The sequence below is a fragment of the Nomascus leucogenys genome, chromosome 18, assembly GCF_006542625.1.
Source record: "Nomascus leucogenys isolate Asia chromosome 18, Asia_NLE_v1, whole genome shotgun sequence".
In the NCBI taxonomy this organism is placed as follows: domain Eukaryota; kingdom Metazoa; phylum Chordata; class Mammalia; order Primates; family Hylobatidae; genus Nomascus; species Nomascus leucogenys.
Genome location: NC_044398.1, coordinates 79,572,327 through 79,599,774, shown reverse-complemented (window position 1 = coordinate 79,599,774; position 27,448 = coordinate 79,572,327). Strand labels below are relative to the sequence as shown.

Sequence of the window (27,448 nt, the reverse complement as noted above, 5' to 3'; positions counted from 1 at the left end):
TTAGTAAAGGCCCTTAGTACATTTGAATTTGTTTAAAAATGTCTGAGTAAAATCTTTAATGTTGCATACTGGTTAAACCAACTGGAAGCTGATTCGGGAAGTGCTTGCTTCTCTACCACAGAGGCTAGCATTAAAAAGGCAGTAAATAAATAGTAAACTTGCTATTTAAAAAAAAAAGTAGTTTCCCAGCCTGACCAACATGGTGAAACCTCGCCTCTACTAAAAATACAAAAATTAGCCAGGCGTGGTGGCGCACGCCTGTAATCCCAGCTACTGGGGAGGCTAAGGCAGGAGAATTGCTTGAACCCGGGAGGTGGAGGTTGCAGTGAGCCGAGATCGTGCCACTGCACTCCAGCCTGGGTAACAGAGCAAGACTTCATCTCAAAAAAATAAAATAAAATAAAAAATAAAGTGGTTTCAAATAAGGGTTAAGAATAACCTTGTACATCCCAATTCATTACTTTATCATATTCTTGAATTCTTTGCTTTATATGAGAAAGTTTATTCTTTAGGTAATCACAGCGTTCTTTTTTTTCCAGAAATGTAGGATCCTATAAAAGAAATATAAGTATTATTTTGGCTCCTGGCTTCCTCAGTGAAAAACACAGAAACATACATTGTCACCCAGGAAATGATCATACACAGCAAAAGTCTCTACAGCAGATTCTGAACTCAGGGTAACAGTTAAGCTCTCTACACATTTTTTAAATGTACTTTTTTTTTTAAGAGCAGTTCTAGGTTCACAGCAAAATCAAGCAGACGTACAAAGTGCTGAGGCGCCTTTCATTTTAATATCTGATGTACATAAAAAAGTAAATAAAGCCAGGTACAGTGGTATGTGCCTGTAGTCCCAGCAACTCAGGAGGCTGAGGTGGAAGGACTGCTTGAGCCCAGGTGTTTGAGGTCAGCTTAGGCAACATGCCAAACCCCATCTCTTTAAAAAAAAAAAAAAAAAAAAAGTATAGAAAATATTAATAAACAGTCTCTCCAGCCTTTACTGATTTTTTTTTTCTTTTTGAGACAGGGTTTCACTTTGTTGCCCAGGCTAGAGTACAGTGGCGTATGTCTCCCAGTGCAACCTCTGCCTCCCAGGCACAAGTGATCCTCCCACTTCAGCCTCCCAAGTAGCTGGGGCTACAGGCATGTGCCACCATTACCGGCTATTGTATTTTTTTGTAGAGACAGGGTTTCGCCATGTTGCCCAGGCTGGTCTCAAACTCCTGGGCTCAAGCGTTCCACTCGCCTTGGCCTCCCAAAGTGCTGGGATTACAGGCCTGAGCCAGTGTCCAGCCACCTCTACTGATTTTGAGATTAAGTTAGAGTTGGAAAGATGTAAAATCAGTTCATCTTTTTGAAGGAACAGGTGGAGAATTCCTGATTAATGCTCATTTCTCTAGGTTGCTAAATCAGGACACAGCAAAATGTATTCAGAACAGACACGACAAGAAATGGCATCCAGCAGCCATTTTCCCTTTAAAGGAGCATCTCATGAAATACAAAAAGGAACTATTTTATCTAACAGAATATAGAGTCTGTCAATTATCACGTATGTACCTGGATAAGAATACAGTTTGAAGAAGAAAACTGTTTTACTCACATTCTTTTTTTTCTTAAACTCTTCATGGATTCTTGAAATTCTCTCATGTTCCTAAAAATAATATATTGTATAATTACGTTAAAACATTTGCATTTACTCAAATCATATCTCAAAGCACACTGAGAATTAGAACAAAAAACAATTTTTACCTAAGAAACTAATGAAAACATTCATACACAAAAATTCAACTCACAGGCAAATATTTGAAGGCTTACTATCTGCTAGGCCCAGGCGATAAAAGAGAGAAAGGGCCCTGACCACATGCAACCAGACCCAAGCCCTGGGCCCTTAGAGAGGATACATAGCTTGCCCAGGGTTATACAGCTGGCATGCTCAGTTTCCTTATTGGTAAAATGGAAATAAAACCATAATGACCTCAAAGGGTTGTAAGAAGGTTCACTTATTTGAAATGATCCTTATAAAGTGCTTGCCACATAATAAACACATTAGCTATGATTATGTTCATCCTTTCTGGAAAGTTCATCCCCTTTGGAAAGTTCTTTTTCGAGTTATTAGGTGTTGGGATTAAGAAGTTTGAGAGTATGCAACTTTTGAAAATAGCTAATATAAGGCTCCTCGTAACTTTTTTCTAAGTTTTATAATAAATATGAACTTTGTTAAGGAGTTGAATGGCCTATCCAAATGAACAGATTACTATAGCAATGCCCTCATTCATCCATGCAAACCTATGCATAGAGATTGTCAGACAATGCAAACCTAATAAATAAATAAATATAATAATTTACAGTGTTTTTTTTTTTTTCTTTTTAAGACAGTCTCCCTCTGTTGCCCAGGGTGGAGTGCAGTGGTGTGATCTCAGCTCACTGCAACTCCCACCTCTCTGGCTCAAGCTATTATTGAGCCTCAGCCTCCCAAGTAGGTGGAACTATAGGTGTGCATCACCATGCCCAGCTAATTTTTGTATTTTTAGTAGAGATGGGGTTTTGCCATATTTCCCAGGCTGGTCTCGAACTCCTGGCCTCAAGTGATCCGCCCACCTTGGTCTCCCAAAGTACTGGGATTACAGGCATGAGCCACTGTGCCCAGCCAGTAATTTATAGTTCTAAAAGCTTGCCCTACAACTGTAATCCCAGCACTTTGGGAGGCTGAGGCGGGTGGATCACCTGAGATCAGAAGTTCGAGACCAGCCTGGCCAACATGGCAAAACCCCGTCTCTACTAAAAATACAAAAATTAGCCAGGCATGGTGGCTCATACCTGTAATCTCAGCTACTTAGGAGTTTGAGACAGTAGAATCGCTTGAACCCAGGAGGCGGAGGTTGCAGTGAGCCAAGATCACGCCACTGCACTCCAGCCTGGGCAACAGAGTGAAATTCTGTCTCAAAAATAAATAAATAAATAAATAAAAATACTAACAAAATAAAAGCTTGGCCTGAGAACTTTTTCTATCACTGATCCATATCCTTTTCCCAGTATATTTTCTTCATTTTTTTTTTTGTTTTTTGTTTTTTGAGACAGGGTCTTGCTCTGTTGCCCAAGCTGGAGTGCAGTGGGGTAATAGCTCACTGTAACCAAAACTTCTTGGGCTCAAGTGATCCTCCTGTATCAGCCTCCCGAGTAGCTGGGATTATACGGCACATCACCAGGCCTGGCTAATTTTTATTTATTTTTTTTTTATTTATTTTTGAGACGGAGTCTCATTCTGTCACCCAGGCTGGAGTGCAGTGGTGCAATCTCAGCTCACTGCAACCTTTGCCTCCTAGGTTCAAGTGATTCTCCTGCCTCCGCCTCCCAAGTAGCTGGGATTACAGGCACCTGCCACTGTGCCCAGCTAATTTTTTGTATTTTCAGTAGAGACGGGGTTTCACCACGTTGGCCAGGCTGGTCTCGATCTCCTGACCTTGTGATTCACCCACCTCGGCCTCCCAAAGTGCTGGGATTACAGGTGTGAGCCACCATGCCTGGCTGCTAATTTTTACTTTTTGTGTGTAGACGTGGTCTTGCTATGTTGCCCAAGCTCATCTTGAACTCCTGGCTTCCAGCACTCTTCCTGCCTTGTCTCTCAAAGTGTGGGGATTACAGCCATGAGCCCCCTTGCCTGAACTATTTTAATTCTTCAGTCTCTCTTACATACTGAGATCATGAGTATGTTTGTGTTTTGAATGCCTGCCAGCAGTGAAGATAAACCTGGCGATTTAATTGTAATCTGTAATAACAGATCCTGGACAAGGAATAAACTTGCTGTTGGGGTTAGCACTGCTGTGCTGGAGATGCAGGCAGAGATGAGCTGTAACATCCATCTAGAGTCTGTCACTGAATTTAAGGAGTGGTGAGGACCAGAGGGACTGTTTGGGGCAATATTTCTATGTTATGGGCTCAGAAAAGTCATGTGACTATTTTTCAGTGGTGCACAACCATGTCTGTGAGAGAATCTGCCTCCAAACAGGCCCACTGGGCTTTGAAATGCCTCACATGCTTCGATGGGGACATGGTGGGAAAATGAATGAGCCTGTGGCCTCCTGCCCAGGACAAAGCTCAGCCTGTGGCCAAGGAGAAGCTAACTTTTGTAATACGGTTAATATTTCTACTTTAGATAAGGACTGGAGGATACACTGATAATAATAACCGTGGGCCTGCCATTGGGTTACTTACAAGCCCTGTCTTGTTAAAAATCACAGGTAATGGCTGTTGTTGATATTGTGTGGAAACATCATGGGAAGACTTGGTCTCTCAACCTGTACTGTCATCAGGACCCTCTTGATTTCCCAACTGCAGACCACGTGCTGCAGCCCTTGTCCATTCATACAAAGCACACAAACCAGATACTACTGGGTGCTGGCTCAAAGATTACAGGTCAAGGTCAAGATTTTCTTTGGTTTTTTTTTTTTTTTTTTTTTTTTTGAGACAGAGTCTCACTCTGTCGCCCAGGCTGGAGTGCAATGGCATAATCTCGTCTCACTGCAACCTCTGCCTCCCAGGTTCAAGCCATTCTCCTGCCTCAGCCTCCCGAGTAGCTAGGATTACAGGTGCCCACCACCATGCCCAGCTAATTCTTTGTATTTTTAGTAGGGACAGGGTTTCACTATGTTGGCCAGGCTGGTCTCGATCTCCTGACCTCATGATTCACCTGCCTTGGGCTCCCATAGTGCTGGGATTACAGGTGCAAGCCACTGCGCCCAGCAATTTTTTTTTTTTTTGAGACGGAGTTTCGCTCTTGTTGCCCAGGCTGGAGTGCAATGGCGTGATCTCGGCACACCACAGCCTCCGCCTCCTGGGTTCAAGCGATTCTCCTGCCTCAGCCTTCCCGAGTAGCTGGGATTACAGGCATGTACCACCATGTGCAGCTAATTTTATATTTTTAGTTGAGATAGTTTCTTTTTTTTGTTTTTTTGTTTTTTTTTTGAGATGAAGTGTCGCTCTGTTGCCCAGGCTGGAGTGCAGTGGCACAGTATCAGCTCACTGCAACCTCTGACTCCCAGGTTCAAGCAATTCTCTTGTCTCTGCCTCCTGAGTAGCTGGAATTACAGGCACACACCACCATGCCTGGCTAATTTTTGTATTTTTAGTAGAGATGTGGTTTCATGATGTTGGCCAGGCTGGTCTAGAACTCCTGACCTCAGGTGATCCACCCGCTTCGGCCTCCCAAAGTGCTGGGATTACAGGCGTGAGCCACCACGCCTGGCCGAGATGGGGTTTCTCCTTGTTGGTCAGGCTGGTCTGGAACTCCCAACCTCAGGTGATCTGCCTGCCTCGGCCTCCCAAAGTGCTAGGATTACAGGCATGAGCCACCACGCTCGGCCTTACAGGTCAGGATTTTCTGCATTATTTCTCCCAACAATCCTGCATTTCCCAACCTGTGTTGATCCAGATTCCTGGGGCCTCATGCCTTCCTGCACTCCTTTGACGGCCTCTAAACTAGGTCACCCTTCTTAGACCTGTGGGCCTTGCTTATTTTCCAAATGGTACTGACATTCGACCTCAGTATTTGCTGAATTTCTCTTGCTTCCTGGTACTGGCGTTTCTTAGCCAACATCATTCCATTGCTCCAGGATTAGGAAAATGTCACTGTAATACACATTTGGCTTAGTTAACTCATAGTGATATGTGATTTAAATGTATACTTAACAAAGAGTCTGTGATTGAAACAAAGACACCTACCTTCTCAGGTAAAAAATTTATATATATATGTGTGTGTGTACCCATACATAAATGTGTGTGTGTGTGTGTTCCCATACATAAATTTGACATTTAGTTTTCTTGTTTTTTGTTTTTTTTTTTGCTCTGTCGCCCAGGCTGGAGTGCAGTGGCACGATCTTGGCTCACTGCAACCTCCGCTTCCCGGGTTCACACGACTGTCCTGCCTCAGCCTCCCGAGTAGCTGGGACTATAGGCATGTGCCACCACAGCCAGACTGACATTTAGTTTTTACAAAGCTGTGTTTTTAAAATTTAATCATACATGTAATAGATTAATACAGCCTCTTTTAAAAAGACAGATTACACAAATATTTATACCAGCATTATTCATAACAGCCAATGAGTGGAAATGACTATATAGACATTTGGAAATGACCAAATGTCTATCTCTTGATAAATGGATAAACAAAATATGGTATATCCACATAGCAGAATATTATTCCACCACAAAAAGGAATATGTATTGACTTATGCTAAAATATGGATGAACCTTGAAAACATTATGCAAAATGTAGAAGCCAGACACAAAAGATTGATATGAAATGTTCAAACTAGGCAAATCCATTCGGACAGAAAGTAGATTTGTGGTTGTCAATGGTTGGACAGAGCTGAGAATGGGAAATAACTGCTAATGGGTAAAGGGTTTCTTTTTTCTTTTTTTTTGAGACAGGTTCTCGCTCTGTTGCCCAGGCTGGAGTGCAGTGGTGCAATCTTGGCTCACTGAAGCCTCCACCTCCTGGGTTCAAGTGATTCTCCTGCCTCAGCCTCCCGAGTGGCTGAGATTACTCAGCCTGCCAACGCGCCCAACTAATTTTTGTACTTTTAGTAGAGACAGCGTTTCACCACGTTGGCCAGGCTGGTCTCGAATTCCTGATCTCAAGTGATCTGCCTGCCTCAGCATCCTAAAGTGCTGAGCTTACAGGAATGAGCCACCGCCCCCAGCCAATATGGGGTTTCTTTTTGGGGTGATGAAACTGTTGTAGAATTTGAGTGGTGCTGATTGCACAACTCTGTAACTATACTAAAATTCACTGAATTGTACACTTTAAAAGGGTGGATTTATTATATGTGAATGAGATCTCAATTAGAAAGTGTACATCTGGGCCAGATGCAGTGGCTCATGCCTGTAATACCAGCACTTTGGGAGGTTGAGGTGGGTGGATCACCTGAGGTCAGGAGTTCGAGACCAGAGTGGCCTAAATGGGGAAACCCTGTCTCTACTAAAAATACAAAAATTAGCCAGGTGTGCACCTATAGTCCCATCTACTCAGGAAGCTGAGGCAGGAGAATCGCGTAACCTGGGAGGCAACGGTTGTAGTGAGCCGAGATTGTGCCACTGCACTCCAGTCTGGGTGACAGAGCAAGACTCCATCTCAAAAAAAAAAAAAAAAAGAGTACATCTGATTAAAAAATGGCACAGGTGGCCAGGCACGGTGGCTCACGCCTGTAATCCCAGCACTTTCGGAGGCTGAGGCGGGCGGATCATAAGGTCAGGAGTTCAAGACCAGCATGACCACCATGGTGAAACCCCGTCTCTAACAAAAATACAAAATTAGCTGGGCATGGTGGCGCATGCCTATAATCCCAGCTACTTGGGAGGCTGAGGTGGAAGAATCGTTTCAACCCGGGAGGCAGAGGTTGCAGTGAGACGAGAGCACGCCATGGCACTCCAGCCTGGGCAACAAGAGCAAAACTCCATCTCAAAAAAAAAAAATTAAAAATTAAAAAATGGCACAGGTTATAAGGCATTCCTATTTCAATATTCCTATTTCAAAATGTGAAAAATGTGGGGGGCGGGGAAGAGCACTACAAAAAAGCTTAAGCCTCTGTAACTACCATTTCCACTCCTGGTTTTCCTCTTTGTCATAATCATAGCTACCTGTCTGATGTGTGTGTCCAGCAACTCACATTTGTAGCATATCTCATATCTGCTTTTTATTTCATTTTATTTTTTTTGAGACATGTTCTCACTCTGTCCCTCAGGCTGGAGTGTAGTGGCAAAACCACAGCTCACTGCAACCTCCACCTCCTGGGTTCAGGCAATCCTTGCACCTCAGCCTCCTGCTGGGTCTACAGGTGCTTGCCACCATGCCCGGCTAATTTTTATATTTTTTGTAGAGACGGGGTTTCACCATGTTGTCCAGACTGGTCTTGCATGCCTGGGCTCAAGCAATCTGCCCGCCTTGGCCTCTCAAAGTGTTGGGATTACAGGTATAAGCCACTGCGCCTGGCCATTTCTGCTCTCTACTCTTACTCAACGGGCGCTCTGCCTTTGGGCCTGGGGTGCTAACTGCTGGGCTCTGGCTTAGCAGGGGAATTCAATGCCCCTCGTGGCTTCCCTACATTCCCTTTCTGAATAAACCTTTGTGAATTATCCTAGTTAGAATGTGCTATCTGTCTCCTTTGGGACCCTAACTGACTCAGTATGTATCTTAGGCAAATTTGTATTTTACTTAAGTAAGAAAATAAAATGTAAGCACAGAGTGAAAAAAAAAAAAAAGAAGAAATACTGTTTAATGATTGAAGACAAAAGATATTAAGTTACATAATTTAAATTTTCATCTTGACTAGACACCTTGAGGATCTCAAATGCTTTCCTAGACACAGAAAGCAGATGTAAATGGTTATAATTTTTTTTAAAAGCCAGATTTTGGGGGTCAGGCGTGGTGGCTCCCGCTTGTAATCCCAGCACTTTGGGAGGCCGAGGCGGGCGGATCCCGACGTCAGATCGAGACCATCCTGGCTAACACGGTGAAACCCCGTCTCTACTAAAAATACAAAAACATTAGCTGGGCGTGGTGGCAGGTGCCTGTAGTCCCAGCTACTCCGGAGGCTGAGGCAGGAGAATGGCGTGAACTCAGGAGGTGGAGCTTGCAGTGAGCCGAGATTGCGCCACTGCACTCCAACCTGGGCGACACAGTGAGACTCTGTCTCAAAAAAAACAAAAAAAAGCCAGATTTTATGCCGAATGCGGTGGCTTATGACTGCAATCCAGTACTTTGGGAGGCCAAGGCAGGTGGATCACTTGAGGCCAGTTTTGGCCAACATGGTGAAACTGCGTCTCCACTAAAAATAGAAAAAAATTAGCCGGGTGTGGTGGCATGTGCCTGTAATCCCAGCTACTCGGGAGGCTGAGGCAGGAGAATCTCTTGAACCCGGGCGGTGGAGGTTGCAGCAAGCCAAGATTGTGCCACTGCACTCCAGCCTGGCAACAGAACAAGACTCTGTCTCACAGAAAAAAAAAAAAAAAAAAAAAGCCAGATTTTATTCATCCTCTAGATTTCAGTGCTCCTCCTAGGCAGCTGCACACACTAACCTGTCGGCTTTCCGAATGATGTGGCAATCTGCTCATCACTGCATCCAGCTCATCAAACTTCCTCAGGACGGCCTGAACTTCTGCAGACAGCTCTTTGTACTCTGAAAACTGGTCTTGGAACACAGCTTTATAGCGTTCTCGCTCATCATCTGTCTGAATCACAGGGTATTTTCTGGGGGAAAAACATAAGCCAAAGATGTAATTGTTTCACTAAAAGAAGCTGAATCAGCTTATCTTATTCCTTACTGATCATATTGTACCTTCAATTCAATACATTACCTCTCAGATAACAACTATTTACATACATGATTTTAAGCACAGAGTATTAACTTGGAGACAAACTGGAAAATGAAAGGACCAAATGGGGCCCCTCAACTTCTACCTTGAGGAAGAATTCAGACTGATACTCACGCCACATAGTCGGGCATCACGATAGGTTTAGGAATGTGGCCTGGGGGGATGTGTCCACTCAGTAGTTCAGGTTTCATTTTTGCTGTTCTCAGTTCCTTGAAATTAACTTCTGAGTCTCTTTGTCTGTCACCACTGGTGGCCATTTCACACTGCAGTTAGGGAGAAAAAGAGGATTTGTTAATAAATATAGGTAGAAAAAAACCCTCTGAATTTATTCTTAGAAAATGAGGTGAAAGATCAGGTAGGGTGGCTCAAACCTATAATCCCAGCACTTTGGGAGGCCAAAGAGGGAGGATCACATGAGGCCAGGAGTTCAAGACCAGCCTGGCCAATATGGCACGACTCCATCTCTATAAAAAGTTTAAGGCCAGGCATGGTGGCTCACGCCTGTAATCCCAGCACTTTGGGAAACTGAGGTGGGCAGACCACTTGAGATCAGGAGTTTGAAACCAGCCTGGCCAACATGGTGAAACCCCATCTCTACTAAAAATACAAAAATTAGCTGGGAGTGGTGGCGGGTTGGTAATCCCAACTCCTCAGGAGGCTGAGGCAGGAGAATCGCTTGGGCCCAGGAGGCGGAGGTTGCAGTGAACCAAGATTGTACCACTGCACTCCAGCTTGGAAGACAGACTGAGACTCTTTCTAAAAAAAAAAAAAAAAAAAATCTGGCAGATGCAGCGGTGTGTGTCTGTAGTCTGCTAGTAGCTACTCGAGAGGCTTGGAGGCTGAGGTGGGAGGATTGCTTGAGTCCAGGAGGTAGAGGTAACAGTGAGCTGTGATTGCATTACTGCACTCCAGCCTGGGCGACAGAGTGAGACTCTGGCTCAAAAAAAAAAAGAAAAAAAGAAGAAGGAAATGGGGAGGAAGACAGGAGGAAGAAGAGTGGAAATAAGAGTTAACATTTCACATCACAATTACATGTTTTATAGTCACAAAGTTGTTCTGAACGTTTCTGTAATAGCTAAGGGAATCACATTTGGGATATGGTAATACACAGTAGGTAAAACACACTCCAGCCCCAATCGTGTACATGTCAAAGGTGGATGATGCAATGTCAAACACGCAGTCTTCAGAACTTACCTATTTAGAATTTACACCCCAACTAACCGTAAAAGAATAAAACATGTAATTCAAAATAAATTCAAGGATAAAAATGGAACAAGCCTACTTAAATGGAAAGAGAAAGTAATGATACTGGCAATTTGGGATGATTTAATTGTAAGTAACCACTGAGTGGATTAGAAAAGGAAATGAGTTGGCCGGGCACGGTGGCTCATGCCTGTAATCCCAGCACTTTGGGAGGCTGAGGTCAGCAGATCACGAGGTCAGGTGTTTGAGACCAGCCTAGCCAGCATGGTGAAACCCCGTCTCTACTAAAAATACAAAAATTAGCCGGGCATGGTGGTGGGCGCCTGTAGTCCCAGCTACTTGGGAGGCTGAGGCAGGACAATGGCGTGAACCCAGGAGGCAGAGTGTGCAGTGAGCCAAGATCGCGCCACTGCTCTCCAGCCTGGGCAACAGAGCGAGACTCTGTCTCAAAAAAGAAAAGAAAAGAAAAGAAAAGAAAAGAAGTGAGGTTGAGGCCAGGCACAGGGGCTTACACGTGTAAGCCTAACGTTTTGGCAGGCTGAGGTGGGAGGATCACTTGAAGCCAGGAGTTCGAGGCTGCAGGGAGTGTGAATGGTCCACTGCACTCCAGCCTGGGCATCAGAGCAAGACTCTGTCTCTTAAAAAAAAAAATTAAAAACAGAAGTGAGGTTCAGAGAGGTCAAGTCAATTCTCCAAGGTCACGTAACTATTAAGTAGAAAAGCCACAATTAAAACCCAGAACTGGGCCAGGCGAGGTGGCTCACACCTGTAATCTCAGCACTTTGGGAGGCCGAGGGGGGGTGGATCATTTAATGTCAGGCGTTCAAGACCAGCCTGGCCAACATGGTGAAACCCTGTCTCTACTAAAAATACAAAAATTAGCCAGGCGTGGTGGTGGGCGCCTGTAATCCCAGCTACTCAGGAGGCTGAGGCAGGAGAATGGCTTGAGCCCGGGAGGCGGAGGTGGCAAGGAGCTGAGATTGTGCCACTGCACTCTAGCCTGGGTGACAGAGCGAGACTCTGCCTCAAAAATAAATAAATAAATAAATAAATAAAACCCAGAACTAGGCCAGGTGCAGTGGCTCATTCCTGTAATCCTAGCACTTTGGGAGACCAAGGCAGGAGGATTGCTTGAGCCCAGATGTTTGAGACCAGCCTGGGCAACATAAGGAGACCCTGTTTCTACAAAAAAAATTAAAAAAAAATATTTTTTCTTGAGACAGAGTCTCGTTCTGTTGCCCAGGCTGGAGTGCAGTGGCATGATCTTGACTCACTGCAACCTCTGCCTCCAGGTTTAAGCAATTCTCCTGCCTCAGCCTCCCAAATAGCTGGGACTACAGGTGCACACCACCATGACTGGCTAATTTTTTGTATTTTAGTAGAGATGGGGTTTCACCATGTTTCCCAGTCTGGTCTCGAACTTCTGAGCTCAGGCAATCCACCCACCTTGGCCTCCCAAAGTGCTGGGATTACAGGCATGAGCCACAATGCCTGGCCAAAAAATAAAAAATTAACTGGGTGTGGTGGCATGCACCTTCGTGATCATGCCACTCCACCCAGCCTGGGTGACAGAGTGAAACCGTGTCTCCAACAAACAAACAAACAAACAAATAAATAAATAAAAACCCCAGAACTATTTGGTTCATTGATACTTTTTTTTTTTTGAGACAGAGTCTTGCTGTGCCACCCAGGCTGGAGTGCAGTGGCGAGATCATATAGCTCACTGCAGCCTCGAACTCCTGGGCTCAACCTATCCTCCCTCCTTGGCCTCCCAAAGTGCTAGGGTTACAGGTGTGAGCCATGGTGCCTGGCCTGGTTCATTGATACTTTAAATGAATAACATAAAGAAACCTGTTAACTTAAATGTATATTGTTCATATCCTAAAGTTGCATGAAGTTCTAGTAGCACACTAGAAGTGAGCTTGTGATGGACAGGGCAAGTAATGCCATACTGCTACTGGAAAGTAAGATCGTGCTTAGGAACATGATTCCTCTTTGGAGCAGAAACCTCCCTCCCCTCTACTGACCTCTTAAGCCTTCGAGAAATGCTTGCTGAACTAAACTGAGAGTGGCCTGGGAGGGCCCCTACTTCACTGCAAATAAAAAACCAAACAGGATTTTAAAACCTTAATCTTCATCTTGCCAGGAAGCTTTAAAAATCCTGTTTCCTGATTTCCTTACCCTGAAACTGGCTTTGGTTTAATATTAGCTCATTCTAAAAACCACTAGCACTTTAACTCACCAAATAGCACACCCTTTAGATTGGATTAGGTGTGGAGGCTGCTAACCAGCCCTAGGGGAAGGTTATGAAAAGGAAAAGCTCTCCAACCCTGGCTCCAGGTGGGAAAGAAGCCAGATCACCTAGATGCAGAAAGCATGCCTCACCACTTGGTCTCCAAATCTGCAAAAACATGAGCGGTGAGCAGAGTACCCCGAGGAAATGAAATTAAGCCAGGATATTTTTAGGCAACACATTTTGAAGTTAGTATTTATTCTGCTGTATTTCTTGCTGATTAGGATGCCATTTCTTCATCCTAATGAATTCCTATATATTTAGTCTTTTTTTTTCTTTTTTTTTTTTTTGAGACGGAGTCTTGCTCTGTCGCCCAGGCTGGAGTGCAGTGGCGCGATCTCAGCTCACTGCAAGCTCCGCCTCCCAGGTTCACGCCATTCTCCTGCCTCAGCCTCCCGAGCAGCTGGGACTACAGGCGCCCGCCACCACGCCAGGCTATATTTAGTCTTGAAAATGAATAATGGTATTAAACACTACGGGGAGCTTTTTTGGCTTGAATAAATGAATTTCTATTTCTCTTTAACTTGTTTTCTTTTTTTTGACCCCCATATGGGCACGTGGTTTAACTCCTAAATGTTTAACAACCCAGATCTCATGGCGCTAAGGAAGCTGCTATGAGCTTGTTGATCCTCTGGATCTCAGCAGCAGTCCCAGCATCAATCTCAGATCTCCTGGTCAAAGCTGCTTTGGGCAGAGGGTTCATCATTAATTTGTTTTCTACATAAAATTTTTTTAAGGAAGAACTAATCATTTTTCTTACTTGCCCATCCCTAATTCTAAGACTTACCTTTTAATATAGAAAGGGAGCCTGAAGGAATCAGAATATTTCCATGTAGACATTTCATCTGCTTTAAATTTATTTTAATTACTTAATTTATTTATTTTTGAGACAGTCTCACGCTATTGCCCAGGCTGGAGTGCAGTGGTAACGATCTCGATCTCAGCTCACTGCAACCTCCGCCTTCCAGGTTCAAGTCATTCTCCCACCTCAGTCTCCCAAGTAGCTGGGATTACAGGCTTGCGCCACCACACCCGGCTAATTTTTTGTATTTTTAGTAGAGATGGGATTTTGCCATGTTGCCCAGGCTGGTCTCAAACTCCTGACCTCTGGTGATCCACCCACCTTGGCTTCCAAAAATGCTGGGATTACAGGTGTGAGCCACCATGCCCGGCCTAAATTTTTTTTATTTTCATGGTCTTAACTTTTTTTCTGCTCTTTTTGGATGAACCTTCCTGATCATGAGTTTGGAAAACTCTATTGGGAAAAAACTATTTTTTTTTTTTTTTTTTTTTTTGAGACAGAGTCTCGCTCTGTCGCCCAGTCTGGAGTGCAGTGGCACGATCTTGGCTCACTGCCACCTCTGCCTCCCTGTTCAAGCCATTCTCCTGCCTCAGCCTCCCAAGTAGCTGGGATTACAGGCATGCACCACCATGCCTGGCTAATTTTTGTATTTTTAGTAGAGATGGGGTTTCACCATGTTGGCCAGGCTGGTCCCAAACTCCTGGCCTCAAGAGATCCACCTGCTTTGGCTTCCCAAAGTGCTCAGATTACAGGCGTGAGCCACTGCACCCATTCTCTATTGGGAAGAAATCTAAAACCACATATGAGACAAAGAATTAAATCCTCGTCAGGTTTTTGTGGGAAGACTGCATTAAGCCCCAGCACGGGAAAGGCCACTCTTAGACAGTACTCTTGATGACAGACATGTCAAAGGAAGGGGGAAAATGGCCCAGTGCCCCAGAGTAACATGACCGTTCTTTGCTTCCAGCAAAAACTAGTCCAAGTAATGTTATGAATATAATTATTAAACTTTTCAACTTAAAAATGGGCTGAATGAATATCTGTCAGGTTAGAAATAGACAGAACTAAGGGAGGCTGAGGCAGGACAATCGCTTGAACCAGGGAGTCGGAGGTTGCGGTGAGCCAAGATCATGCCACAGCACTCCAGCCTGGTGACAGAGCGAGACTCCGTCTCAAAAAAACAAACCAAAAAAAAAAAAAAAAAAAAGGGAAAAGATATAGGGAGAACTAGCTATGTGTTTCAGTATGCATTTACTTCTCCAATTCTTGATTCTCTCTCCCTTTGAGTGTATAATATAATAATGCACAGACTCCTGACCTCAAACCCATACCATCACGTTCCATGTCCACATTAGATTCTGGCTTTTCTAGCTTATAATATAAACCTGCACAGCACTTAAAGCACAGCCTCCAGAATTTGTTGCTGTCTCTATGTGATCTTATCTTATATCTATTATTTCTTTTAAAAGTGGTCTTATTTGCTTTTAAAAAATTATATTAATTAAAACACAAAATAAGAAGGCACCCCCTGGTATTAGACCGAACAACAAACAGGAAACTGAAGTTCAGAGAAAGTAAGCAATTTCCCCAGGATCACAGAGCTGGTAAGTAGCTTTAGATTGTCTGATTCTAAAGTTCACTTGCTGGCTGGGCGAGGTGGCTCACACCTATAATCCCAGTGCTTTGGGAGGCCGAGGCAGGAGGATCACTTAAGACCAGCCTGGGCAACATAGTTAGACCTCTTCTCTACTAAAAATTATTTAAAAATTAACTGGCATGGTGGTGCATGCCTGTAGTCCCAGCTACTTGGGAGGTTAAGGTGGGAGGATTGTTTGAGCCCAGGAGTTTGGGGCTGCCCTCAGCCTGGCTGACAGACTCTTTTGAATTTTCAACCAAGTAAATATGCTCTCTTTTCAGAGAAACAAATCCAAAGGTTGAATTCTCAACTCCTTGCTAAGAAATAATGTCCAGGCCAGGCGCAGTAACTCACGCCTGTAATCCCAGCACGTTGGGAGGCCGAGGCGGGTGGATTACGAGGTCAGGGGTTCGAGACCAGCCTGACCAACGTGGTGAAACCCCGTCTCTATTAAAAATACAAAAATTGGCTGGGCGTGGTGGCGGGTGCCTGTAATCCTAGCTATTCAGGAGGCTGAGGCAGGAGAATTGCTTTAACCTGGGAGGTGAAGGTTGCAGTGAGCCGAGATCGCACCACTGCACTCCAGCCTTGGCGACACAGCGAGACTCCGTCTCAAAAAAATAAAAAATAATAATGTCCAGTATCTCAAAAAATGAGGGTAAAATTTTCAATGAGGGTAAAATTATGATTATTAAAATAAATTATTACATATATGTAAATAATGATAACAGCATCTCACTGAGTCCTCTCAGCAAACTTGCGAGGTAGGAATTATTATTATTACAATCTCACACATGAAGAAATGAAGGCATAGAAAAATAATTTGTCTACTGCCACACAGCTGGTAAATTGTGGAATAGAAATTCCCTGACACTATAAAATTTGTCATCTTTAAAAAAAAGTATTATTGGCTGGGCACGCTGGCTCATGCCTGTAATCCCAGCACTTTGGGAGTCTGAGGCGGGTGGATCACGAGGTCAGGAGATCGAGAACATCCTGACCTCGTGAAACTAGCTAACACGGTGAAACCCCATCTCTACTAAAAATACAAAAAATTAGCCGGGCACGGTGGCAGGCAACTGTAGTCCCAGCTATTCAGGAGGCTGAGGCAGGAGAATGGTGTGAACCTGGGAGGCGGAGCTTGCAGTGAGCCGAGATGGCGCCACTGCACTCCAGCCTGGGCAACAGAGCAAGACTCCGTCTCCAAAAAAAAAAAAAGAATTATTATTATTAATTTCTTTTTTAACTGTCCTGTGTAGTAAAAAATTTGGCATCTGAAAGCAAGGTGAGAAGGATACAAAGAACAGCACAGAACTTTAAATACAAGTGAAGAAAGTTTGGGAGAATCACTTTCATTTAAAAAATAATTAAATTTCAAACATATGTTGTTTACTTGCATAAATTTTCATCTAACAAAATTAAAAGAAGCTACAGATATGATTGTTTAATTTGGTCCTTTTAGTATCTGGAAAAAAGCTCAAAGTCCTAATATGAACTCGATCTAATAGCTACACTTTTTCTTTTTTTTTTTAAACAGTCTCACTCTATCACCCAGGCTGGAGTGCAGTGACGTGATCTCGGCTCACTGAAACCTTCACCTCCCAGATTCAAGTGGTTCTCATGCCTCAGCCTCTGGAGTAGCTGGGATTACAGGTGCGTGCCACCACGTGCAGGTAATTTTTGTATTTTTGGTAGAGACGGGGTTTCACCATTTTGGCCAGGCTGGTCTTGAAATCCTGGTCTCAAGTGCTCCACCCTCCTCAGCCTCCCAAAGTGCTGGGATTACAGGTGTGAGCCACCACGCCTGGCCAATAGCTACATTTCACAGATGTACAATACTACTATGTAGATAAATAGACCTAAGAGAAAAGTATTAACAAATCTAAAGTATAATGTGAAGTAAACTTTATTCTTACCATTTTCCTTTTTGATGACAATGATGGCTCATTTATCTGGAACAAAAAGAGTTCAAATAGTTTTTCAAAGGCATGTGAAGCTACTTTGCAAATATTTTCATCCATTTACATTTATAGCCCAATCTCAATTTTAAGAGGTCGATCCTCTACTTGATGGGTGTTTCTCATCCTCTTTTTGCCTAGGTTTTGAAGGGCCAGTGGAGAACTGAGAAGAGGGATAACTGTAATTCCCTGTCAATCAGGGCATAGAGAGGAGTAGGGAATACGGGGATGGTGGAAACTGTTAGATAAACCACTCTGAATTACCCTCAAAGTTTATTTACTCTTGCCTCCCATTACTTTGCATGATTAAAGAGTTAGGACAATTACTCTATAAAATTAATAGAAAAAAGCCCTAGGCCATTACATCTTCTAACTTTTAGGAAGTTACAGCAATGTACAGACAGGCACAACCTTCAACATCAGGTGACTGAAGTCTAATTAGGCATTATGAAAAGTCTCATAGACATAAGTTTTTGTTGAGAAAGGAAAAAGAAATAAAAGTATTATGTTGATCATTCTATTCACATAGAATTTTTAAATATTAAGATTTAATAATTTACGCAACTAGCATAAAATTATGAGGAAGTATGTGTTTCACTATCTGAATTTCATATTGATTAGAATTAACATTTTTTACTTTGTACACAGAGATGTACATTTAAGAAATAAATTGTAACTTTAAGAAACAAAAATTTAATACATGTGAAGGTTTGTTACATAAAAAGACAAAAATGTAAGAAATATGCTTAAAGTGCTAAGACACATTTTTAGAAATAACTTGAATCTATGTAGAGTTCTAGCAAGATAAATTATTCTGTGACAATCAAGCTAGGCACGATGGCTTATGCCTGTAATCCCAGCACTTTGGGAGGCTGAGGGGAAAGGATCGCTTGAGGCCAGGAGTTTGAGACCAGCCTCGGCAACATGGCAAGACCCCGTCTCTACAAAAAATTTAAAAAATATATATAGAGAGATCACATGGACACATGTCAAAGTTCTTTGTATAACATGTAGGTACTTGTTATAAAACTATTTTTTTCCACCAAGCACAGTGGCTTATACTTATAATCCCAACAATTTGGGAGGCTGAGGCAGGAGGATTGCTTGAGCCCAGAAGTTCGAGACCAGCCTGGGTAACATAGTGATACCCTGTCTTTACAAAAAATATTAAAAAATAGCCAGGTGTGGTGGTGTATGCCTGTAGTCCCAGCTACCTCGGAGGTAGATTGCTTGAGCCTGGGAGGTCAAAGCTGCAGTGAGCCATGATTGTGCCACTGTATTGCAGGCTGGGTGACAGAGTGAGATCCTTCCTCAAAACAAACCATCAACAACAACAACGACAACAAAACGATTTGTTTCCCATTCTACTAGGTGTAAAAAGAAAATCTAAGGCTGGGTGCGGTGGCTCACGCCTGTAATCCCAACACTCTGGGAGGCCAAGGCAGATGGATCACCAGAGGTCAGGAGCTCAAGACCAGCCTGGCCAACATGGCGAAACCCTGTCTCTACTAAAATACAAAAACTAGCTGGGCATGGTGGCATGTCCCTGTAATCCCAGCTACTGGGGGGCTGAGGCAGGAGGATCGCTTGAACCTTGGAAGCGGAGGTTACAGTGAGCCGAGATTGTGCCACTGCACTCCAGCCTGGCGCCAGATAATGGGGGAAATTCATCCCCAATATTTCACGTAGGTTCTTTTCTATATTCCCTAAGTGTCGGCCAGTCTGAGAAATAAAGGGAAAGAGTAAAAAAGAGAGAAATTTTAAAGCTGGATGTCCGGGGGAGACATCACATGTCAGCAGGTTCCGTGATGCCCCCAAGCCGTAAAACCAGTAAGTTTTTATTAGTGATTTTCAAAAGGGGAGGGAGTGTACAAATACGGTGTGGGTCACAGAGATCACATGCTTCACAAGATAATAAAATATCACAAGGCAAATGGAGGCAGGGCGAGATCACAGGACCACAGGATCGGGGCGAAATTAAAATTGCTACTGAAGTTTTGGGCATGCATTGTCATTGATAACATCTTATCAGGAGACAGGGTTTGAGAGCAGACAACTGGTCTGACCAAAATTTATTAGGCGGGAATTTCCTTGTCCTAATAAGCCTGGGAGCACTACAGGAGACCAGGGCTTATTTCATCCCTTATCTACGATTGTAAAAGACAGCTGTCCCCAAAGTGGCCATTTCAGAGGCCTCTCCTTAGGGAGGCATTCTCTTTCTCAGGGATGCTCCTTGCTGAGAAAAAGAATTCAGTGCTATTTCTCCTATTTGCTTTTGAAAGAAGAGAAATATGGCTCTGTTCCGCCCGACTCTCAGGCAGCCAGAGTTTAAGGTTATCTCCCTTGTTCCCTGAACATCGCTGTTATCCTGTTCTTTTTTCAAGGTGTCCAGATTTCATATTGTTCAAACACACATGCTCTACAAACAATTTGTGCAGTTAACTCAATCATCACAGGGTCCTTAGGCGACATACATCCTCCTCAGCTTACGAAGATGACGGGATTAAGAGATTAAAGTAAAGACAGGCATAGGAAATCACAAGGGTATTGATTGGGGGAAGTGATAAGTGTCCATGAAATCTTCACAATTTATGTTCAGAGACTGCAGTAAAGACAGGAGTAAGAAATTATAAAAGTATTAATTTGGGGAACTAATAAATGTCCATGAAATCTTCACAATTTGTGTTCTTCTGCCATGGCTTCAGCCGGTCCCTCCGTTCGGGGTCCCTGACTTCCTGCAACAGTGCCACTACACTCTGGCAACAGAGTGAGACTCCATCTCAAAAAAAACAAAAAAAACAACAAAAAAAAAGAAAATTAAAAAAACCAAAAGAAAAGAAGGGCCAGGCATGGTGGCTCACATCTGTAACCCCAGCACTTTGGGATGCCAAGGCAGGTGGATTGCTTGAGTCCAGGAGTTTGAAACCAGCCTGGACAACATGGCAAATACTCATCTCTAAAGAAAAAAAAAAATAAAAAAATTTTAAAACCAAAGGGCTATTTGTTGTTATGCATCAGATTCAAGCAAAAGATTAAAAACAAAATACATATGTCAGTGTGTGCTGTTATAAGGACATGATTTAATTTTTATTTATAGTTTTGCCCAATATATACCATGTGCAATTGTATAGTATCAAAGAAGTCTTAGGAAAAGTGGAAAAGCAAAAATTCATAATACAGTTAACTTAAAATTACAAAAAATTTTAAGGTAAATACTGAAAATTCCAGTGGCATAGGAGAGTCTACTACACACATCTCCTTGGAAGAAAGCAAAATATCAACTAACTTCAGAGAATAATGTAGCCAGTGGAACATACTCTAACATTTACTACTGTTCAACCAAAATAATTTTAGGTAGGGCTTTTATCTCATCCTTCAGTTATTATTATTTTATTCTTCTTATTGTTCTCATTATTATTTATTCTCATTATTATCCTATTAAGTTCTAGAAATGTAAAAACAATGTAGGACTTCCATTCTCATTTTGGACCATACGTCTTCCTCAAATAAAGATAAATTATCAAAACCACTGGGCAAGTTTTAAGAGTATATTCATTACAATTCAATCTCTCAATACTTAAAAAAATCAAACATGGTTTACCATATTCTTATTTGGCTTTATTCAACTCACTGGGAGAAAGTAAATCATAACATTTAAATGAAAAATTAGGAGTTTTTATTAAAGAATTAAGATTGTTCTCAAACTTACTTTAACGATGAGACACTTATTTTACTGAGTATATTCTTCTTCTTTGCAAAAATTCAGTAGCTGTATCTTTCCCTTAAGCTTCAGACAGACATAATAATGCAGCCAACAAACTATATATTACACATCTGGTGTCTACTTGCAATGTTATATAACAGCCAAACACCAGAGTGGATTATCCCAGTCAAAGCATGTCAGATATTGCACTAGGACTTTTGAATCTCAGACCATTTAAAAAAAAAAAAAAGGAAGAAAAGATTTCTATGAAAGCTTTCTGTTTTGAGCACTATACATTTTTTAACAAGGGAGCAAATAAATAACCGAAAAAAACAAACATACACACACAAATGAGGGATTATGAAATCACTTACCTCCTGTTGTTCCATATATTCTCTATGTCTCCGAGCTGCCTCATGCCTCCATAACTTTAGGCAAACCAAAGCACTGATGAGATAAACTATCATGGTGACAAACAGGAAGATCATTGCAGCTATTTGTCCTCCTTCTACCCGGCAGAACACTGCGTTCACTGGTGTATTAAATAGCGGATAGTAGCAGAGGCCACCTCGGTTGGTATCATTCACATAGACTATGGCTGCGGCCATATACAAAATAAACAAGGCAACGTTAATTCCAAATTCAGTTAGGGGCCACCAATTAGAGTCCAGAAGAATGGTCCGGTAATACATGGACATGCCAAGAACCAGAATAATAATGGTGGTGATCCAAGCTAATCCAGCAACCACGAGTACAAAAGGGGTCTTAGGGCCAGTGTAGTAATAGCCCCCATACATACTGCCCAGTCCACCAACGCCTCCCATGCCATACGGTTGTGAATATCCAAACAAGTTGTACCACTCACTGTCCTTGTGAATGTAAGCTGTGACACAAGCAAAGACGCCGGCCCCCAAAAGCAGCTCCACCACACCCAGTATTCTCAGCAGGCCTGCCCACGACTTCATGTAGGAGTATCTCAGGTTGTACTCCTCCACCTTCTCACTGTATGTTCGAACTGTTTGTGTGTGTCGGTCTAGAGATCCACAGGAATCCCGGGGAAACACTGCATCAGCCTCTTTCCGGGAACTAAACGTTCCTTCTGACCCTCCGTAGGGATCTTTGCAGGAGTTAGGGGGCGAACTGTGGTTTGGTCTTGCTGGAGAGGCTGGTGGTGAACACTCCACTCCATCGGAGATGTACCTGATATCAGACACTGGCTTATCCCATTCGGGGTCCTTTTTCTTCCCTCTGAAAAAGTTCTTCCAGGAGTCGGGGACAAAGCGCCTTACTGGTTTGAGCTCTGGCGCTATAGCTGGTTCTTCTGTGTCACTTGAGTAGAAGTCTGGGCCGAATGGTGGCTGTAATGGGAGAGGGGGTGGTGGCAAGGGATCAGCGCTCACTGCCCGCTCACTGTCATGAAGAGTTGGGTGGGTTCTTATGGTGCTATCTTGATAAGGCAGGTCGTTTGGTACCTCATCATAGCGCCTGTCCCGATTCCTGGATCTTCCATCATTTGACGACATTTGTGATTTTCACACCTGTGGCCAAATTTAAAGTTATCACTTATGATTAGTTACTTATCCTCTCAATGGTGCTGATTTTATTCATGTAGTAGCAAAAAGTATTTAGGAGACCAACAGGATCATGTCTAATTATTATGATATACAAAAATGATAAATATGAGACCGGGTGCGGTGGCTCATGCCTGTAATCCCAGCACTTTGGGAGGCCAAGACAGGCGGATCATTTCAGGTCAGGAGTTTGAGACCAGCCTGACCAACATGGTGAAACACTATCTCTACTAAAAATACAAAAACTAGCCAAGAGTGGTGGCATGCGCTTGTGATCCCAGCTACTCAGGAGGCTGAGGTATAGACCGCTTGAAACCGCTTGAACCCGGGAGGCCGAGGTTGCAGTGAGTTGAGATTGCACTACTGCACTCCAGCCTGGGTGACAAGGCTAGACCCTGTCTCAAAAAAAAAAAAAAAAGAAAAAAGATAAATATGTATATTTTAAAACAATAGATTTTGTATATTTTAAACAATTATATTACCCAGGGATACAGTCATCATTCTATGCCATTTTAAGTGCAATCAAGATTTAAAAATCTTAGGCTGGGCATGATGGCTCATGCCTGTAATCCTAGCACTTCTGAGAGGCCAAGGCAGGAGGATCACTTAGGGCCAGGAGTTAAAGACCAGCCTGGCAACATAGTGAGACCCTGTATCTACAAAAAATTTTTAAAAATTAGCCGTGTGTGGTGCTGTGCCCACAGTCTCCGCCACCTGGGAGGCTGAGGTGGAGGAAAGAATCACCTGACCCCAGGAGTCGGAGGTTACAGTGAGCTATGATTACACCACTGCACTCTAGCCTGGGTGACACAGCGAGTCTCTGTCTCCAAAAAAAGAAAAAAAAAAAAAGAAATGAAAAATGAAGTATTTGTAAATCTAATTTATCTGTGAGCCCTATTAACAATAAAATAAAGAACAAAAGTGACAAAACTTTAACAAAACAGAACGTGAACACACTCCCAAGTAGCGTCATTTCCTCAAACATCTAAATCAAAATACTAAGAGTTTGAGTGTAGCGAAATTTGATGGGTCAGCAAATATTCTTCATTTTCACTTGGAATAGGCTAGGAGAGGCAGTCTGTTAAAAAACAGGGAGTGCACAGCCCTTCCCCTTCCTAAATCAACAAAGTCATTTTAGAGGACTTGCTTCTTCCAGTCTAAAATATTAACAATTGAAACTAGATGTAAAAAAGTTGAATCTCAGAGACAACATCACCAAAGGCAAAGGCTCCCCCAAGGCACAATAGAGAATGGCAGCAATGACCATTACTATTACTCTTTCCAGAGCAATTCAGGTGATTTACTGTTCCCAAGGAGAGACTCAAGTATCTCAGAAGGTATTCAATCCACCTCAAAAATAAAGCAAAGAAAATGCACTTTTACTAAGCCTGTTGATTCATGAAATCAATGCTCTGCACCCATATACAGAAAGAAGGAAACCATTTGTGAATTAACTACTAGGTTTAAGGTATGCTGAATTTCTCTCAAATTGTTTATAAGTATTTTCCTTGAAGACTTAAAAAATTTTTTTCATTCACACCCTGCCAAGTCTCATTACTGAAGACTTAAACTGGGCACATAGTATTGTACTTGATACTATGAAGGTCTCAAAATTAAAATGGATAACCCCATCTTTTTTGTTATTGTTTTGTTTATTTATTTAATATTTTCAAGATAGAGTCTCACTCTGTTTCCCAGGCCAGAGCGTAGCAGCACAATCATAGCTCACTGCAGCCTCAATCTCCCTAGCTCAAGCACTCCAGCTGCTTCAGTCTCCTGAGTAGCTGGGACTATAGGTGCATGCCACCATACCCAGCTAATTCTTTTTTTTTTTTTTTTTTTTTTTTTTTTGAGATGGAGTCTCGCTCTGTTGCCCAGGCAGGAGTGCAGTGGTGCCATCTCGGCTCACTGCAAGCTCCGCCTCCTAAGTTCACACCATTCTCCTGCCTCAGCCTCCCAAGTAGCTGGGACTACAGGCACTCGCCACCACGCCCGGCTAATTTTTTGTATTTTTAGTAGAGATGGGGACCATGTTAGCCAGGATGGTCTTGATATCCTGACCTCATGATCCACCCGCCTCGGCCTCCCAAAGTGCTGGGATTACAGGTGTGAGACACCACACTCGGCCGCTAATTATTTAAAAATTTTAGTAGACATTAAGTATCACTATGTTGCCTAGGCTGGTCTTGAACTCCTGGGCTCAAGCCATCCTCCTGCCTTGGCCACCCAAAGTGCTGGGATTACAAATGTTAGCCACTGCACTTGGTCTGATAACCCCATCTTTATACTGTTGAACAATTTGGAAATTCCTAAGGCTTTATTTTATTTTACTTTGGAAAACAAAGACCCCACATTTAACCTGCCTTGCAACAGGCATGCTGAAGGTATACTGGTGGACAAACCAGACTGAAATCCTTGCCTTCATGATGCTTTAACTGGGGGAGTGCCCGGCAGATTGACAGATGATAGATAAATGAAATATACAGTATGCTAAAGAACAAAGTTGAGAAATGGGGTAAAGACTGCAATGGGGACAGGATGTTACAATCTTAAACCGAGTGGCCAGAGATATCTTCATAGAGAAAGGGATATCTGAGTATAGAACTGAAGGTGAAGGAGGAAGCCAGGTCATTATCAGGGACAAGTGTTCGGGCAGAAGGAATAGCTAGTGCAAATGCCCTGAGACAGGAGTGCCTGGTATGTTCGAGAAATATTTAGGCCTGGAGGCTACTGTGGCAGCAGCAAAGTGGGTAAGAAGGTGAATAGTAGAACTGAGGCCATCTGAATCATGTAGGGCCTCGAAAACCACTGGAAAGAAACAACTTTGTCTTTTGATAGGAGTGAGATGAGAAGCCACTGGAGGATTCTGAATAGAGGAGTGACATGATTTGACTTGTTTTAACAGTATCACTATGGATGCTGTGTTGAGAGTACACTCCAGAAGGCAAGAGGTAAAACAGGAGGACTGGCTAGGCCATTGAAATAATCCAGTGGATCACTGAGATCGTGAGAAGAGGTCAAATGCTAGACAGGTATTTAAAATTTTTATTATAGAATTTTTCAAACATAATAAAAAGTAGAAAGAATAGTATTATGAACCCTTGTGTACCCACATCCCGCTTCTACGCTTATCAATTTATGGCCAAACTTGTTTCATTTATACTCCCCATACTATTTCCTCTGCCAATAGAGTCCTCTGAAGTAAACCCCAGACATCTGATCATTTTATCTATCTATACTTCATTCTCCACCCCTCCAGCTTAGCCTTGGGGAGCAACAGACTGAAGAGTGTTTCAGATGCGTTAAAAATCCAGGTAGAGATGTTAAGAGGGCAAGCAAGGCACAGAGGGTTTGTACAGACTGGAGACAAGGGAATGGGGTGGAAACCCAGGGTCTTCTAATAGGGCACTCCGACCTTAGAGGATTAACTGTGATGGCCCCAGCAGGGTGCCCAATGCAAAGCGGCTCTGTATATTATAACAATCAGTTATTTTTGTACCTTTCTCTTTCTTTCTCTAAAAAAGTGTAAGTTCTAGAAACGCTATTACGACTCTAGTTTTTGAAACACATTCCTAAGAAATGTAGAAGCAAAAGCACAACAAATGATTTTAGCAAGTTTTACACAGCATTTACGGGATACGCTATGCTTAATTCAATTCACTGGTAAACATACGATTCACTGTAATGGATTTAACTCTTCACCTGTGAAGTGGCTTATTTGAATCAAACCACTTTATCCATTTTTAAAGAAAAAACAAGCAATTATTAAAGAGTTGTGGAAAAGCAAGATAATGTGATTTTTAGAAGGGAATGGTTAGTTGTATTTCATTACATCTTAAATATCTGGATACCCCTAATGTCTTTCAGGATGTCACTGAGAGTCCGTTCTGGTCGCGCAGGCCGCGGCAGCGTGCGTCTTTGTCCTGCTCAGGCCCCCGGACCCTTACTCCACTCTTGGACACTCATCTTGGAAAGCCGCGGCAGTGGCAGGAGAAATGGCTCCCCCAGCAAAGTGTCACAGGAATCATGCCTGGTCACCTTTACACAAAGAGAACCACCGGTTTACCTGGCTTAAAAGTTTTGCTGGACCCAAGAAACGGTAGATTTCGATACTTCTGCGCTTCCGAGGGGTCGGGAAGGGGTCTGCAGTTCTAACTAACCCACGACTGCCCGGGGGTACCGAGCATTTTCGCTGTGGGGTCTCCCCTGCGCCAGCCTCTGGGCGCCCGGTTCCACAAATCTCATTGTGTCCTCGGTTCTGCCCGCGCCGGCTAGGCGTTCGTCTTCGCGTTTCTGGCTGACGCCCACTGTCTTTGGAGATTCCGCCCCAACGAGGCCGAAACTAAGCCGGAAGACCTCCCAGGTAAGGAACACCGGGATCGCCCCGAGGTGGGCGCCCCGCCCCACGCCCGGAAGGACGGCAGCTCGGCCGCACCTGCGTCCTCAAAGCGAAACCCGGCGGGACGCGGGCCTCCCCGGATCCCTGGCTCCGGCCTCCCCCGCGGGCTATGGCAGGCTGAGCGCCGAGCGCAGGCACCCCTCCGTCCCCGCACACCTGGGCCGGGGGCCGCCGGGCCCTCCTCTCCCGGTCACGTGGGCCCACCCCGGTCCCACTTACCTGCGCAGCCACCAGGAAGAGCGCGCACGCCGCCCGGGACTCGGAAACCGGTATCGGGCTCCCGGGGTGGGGGTGGGGCCGGGACGGGACGAGCCCAGCTTTCCCCGCCCGGCTCTGCCCCGCCCGGATCTGTCGGCCCGACTCCCGCTCTGGGCCCAGGCTGCTCGGTGCCACCAGCCGGCACCTCGCGGCAATGACTACACACTGGGCTCTTTTGGAAAGATAGTTTACAGTTCTCATCGCAATGTTGCCATCCTCTTCCCTATCTTTTGAAAAGTTTGACACTGGGGGAGGGAGA

General features: G+C 43.6%; 1 protein-coding gene across 2 annotated transcripts; it reads right to left on the bottom strand.

Moving 5' to 3' along the window:
• Positions 1-27,192, bottom strand: MARVELD2 (MARVEL domain containing 2). 2 transcript variants are annotated; one of them, XM_003266026.4, is made up of 7 exons: positions 27,151-27,192; positions 21,336-22,499; positions 17,217-17,252; positions 9,481-9,629; positions 9,070-9,241; positions 1,598-1,648; positions 31-551 (listed from the first exon to the last, which is right to left on the bottom strand). In XM_003266026.4, the coding sequence occupies exons 2-7, from the start codon at positions 22,482-22,484 to the stop codon at positions 429-431; spliced, it is 1,680 nt and encodes a 559-aa protein (XP_003266074.1). In that variant the 5' UTR covers positions 22,485-22,499; positions 27,151-27,192; the 3' UTR covers positions 31-428. The 2 variants fall into 2 exon arrangements, with proteins under 2 accessions (XP_003266075.1, XP_003266074.1); XM_003266027.4 differs by lacking the exon at positions 17,217-17,252 and having other exon boundaries at positions 1-551.
• Positions 27,193-27,448: the final 256 nt, after the last annotated feature.

Coding starts and splice junctions, on each gene's coding strand:
- MARVELD2 (XM_003266026.4), bottom strand. CDS start 22,484: ATGTCGTCAAATGATGGAAGATCCAGGAATCGGGACAGGCGCTATGAT. Junction 17,253..21,335: donor AATATATGGAACAACAGGAG/GTAAGTGATTTC, acceptor TTTTTGTTCCAG/ATAAATGAGCCATCATTGTC. Junction 1,649..9,069: donor ATCATTCGGAAAGCCGACAG/GTTAGTGTGTGC, acceptor TATTATTTTTAG/GAACATGAGAGAATTTCAAG.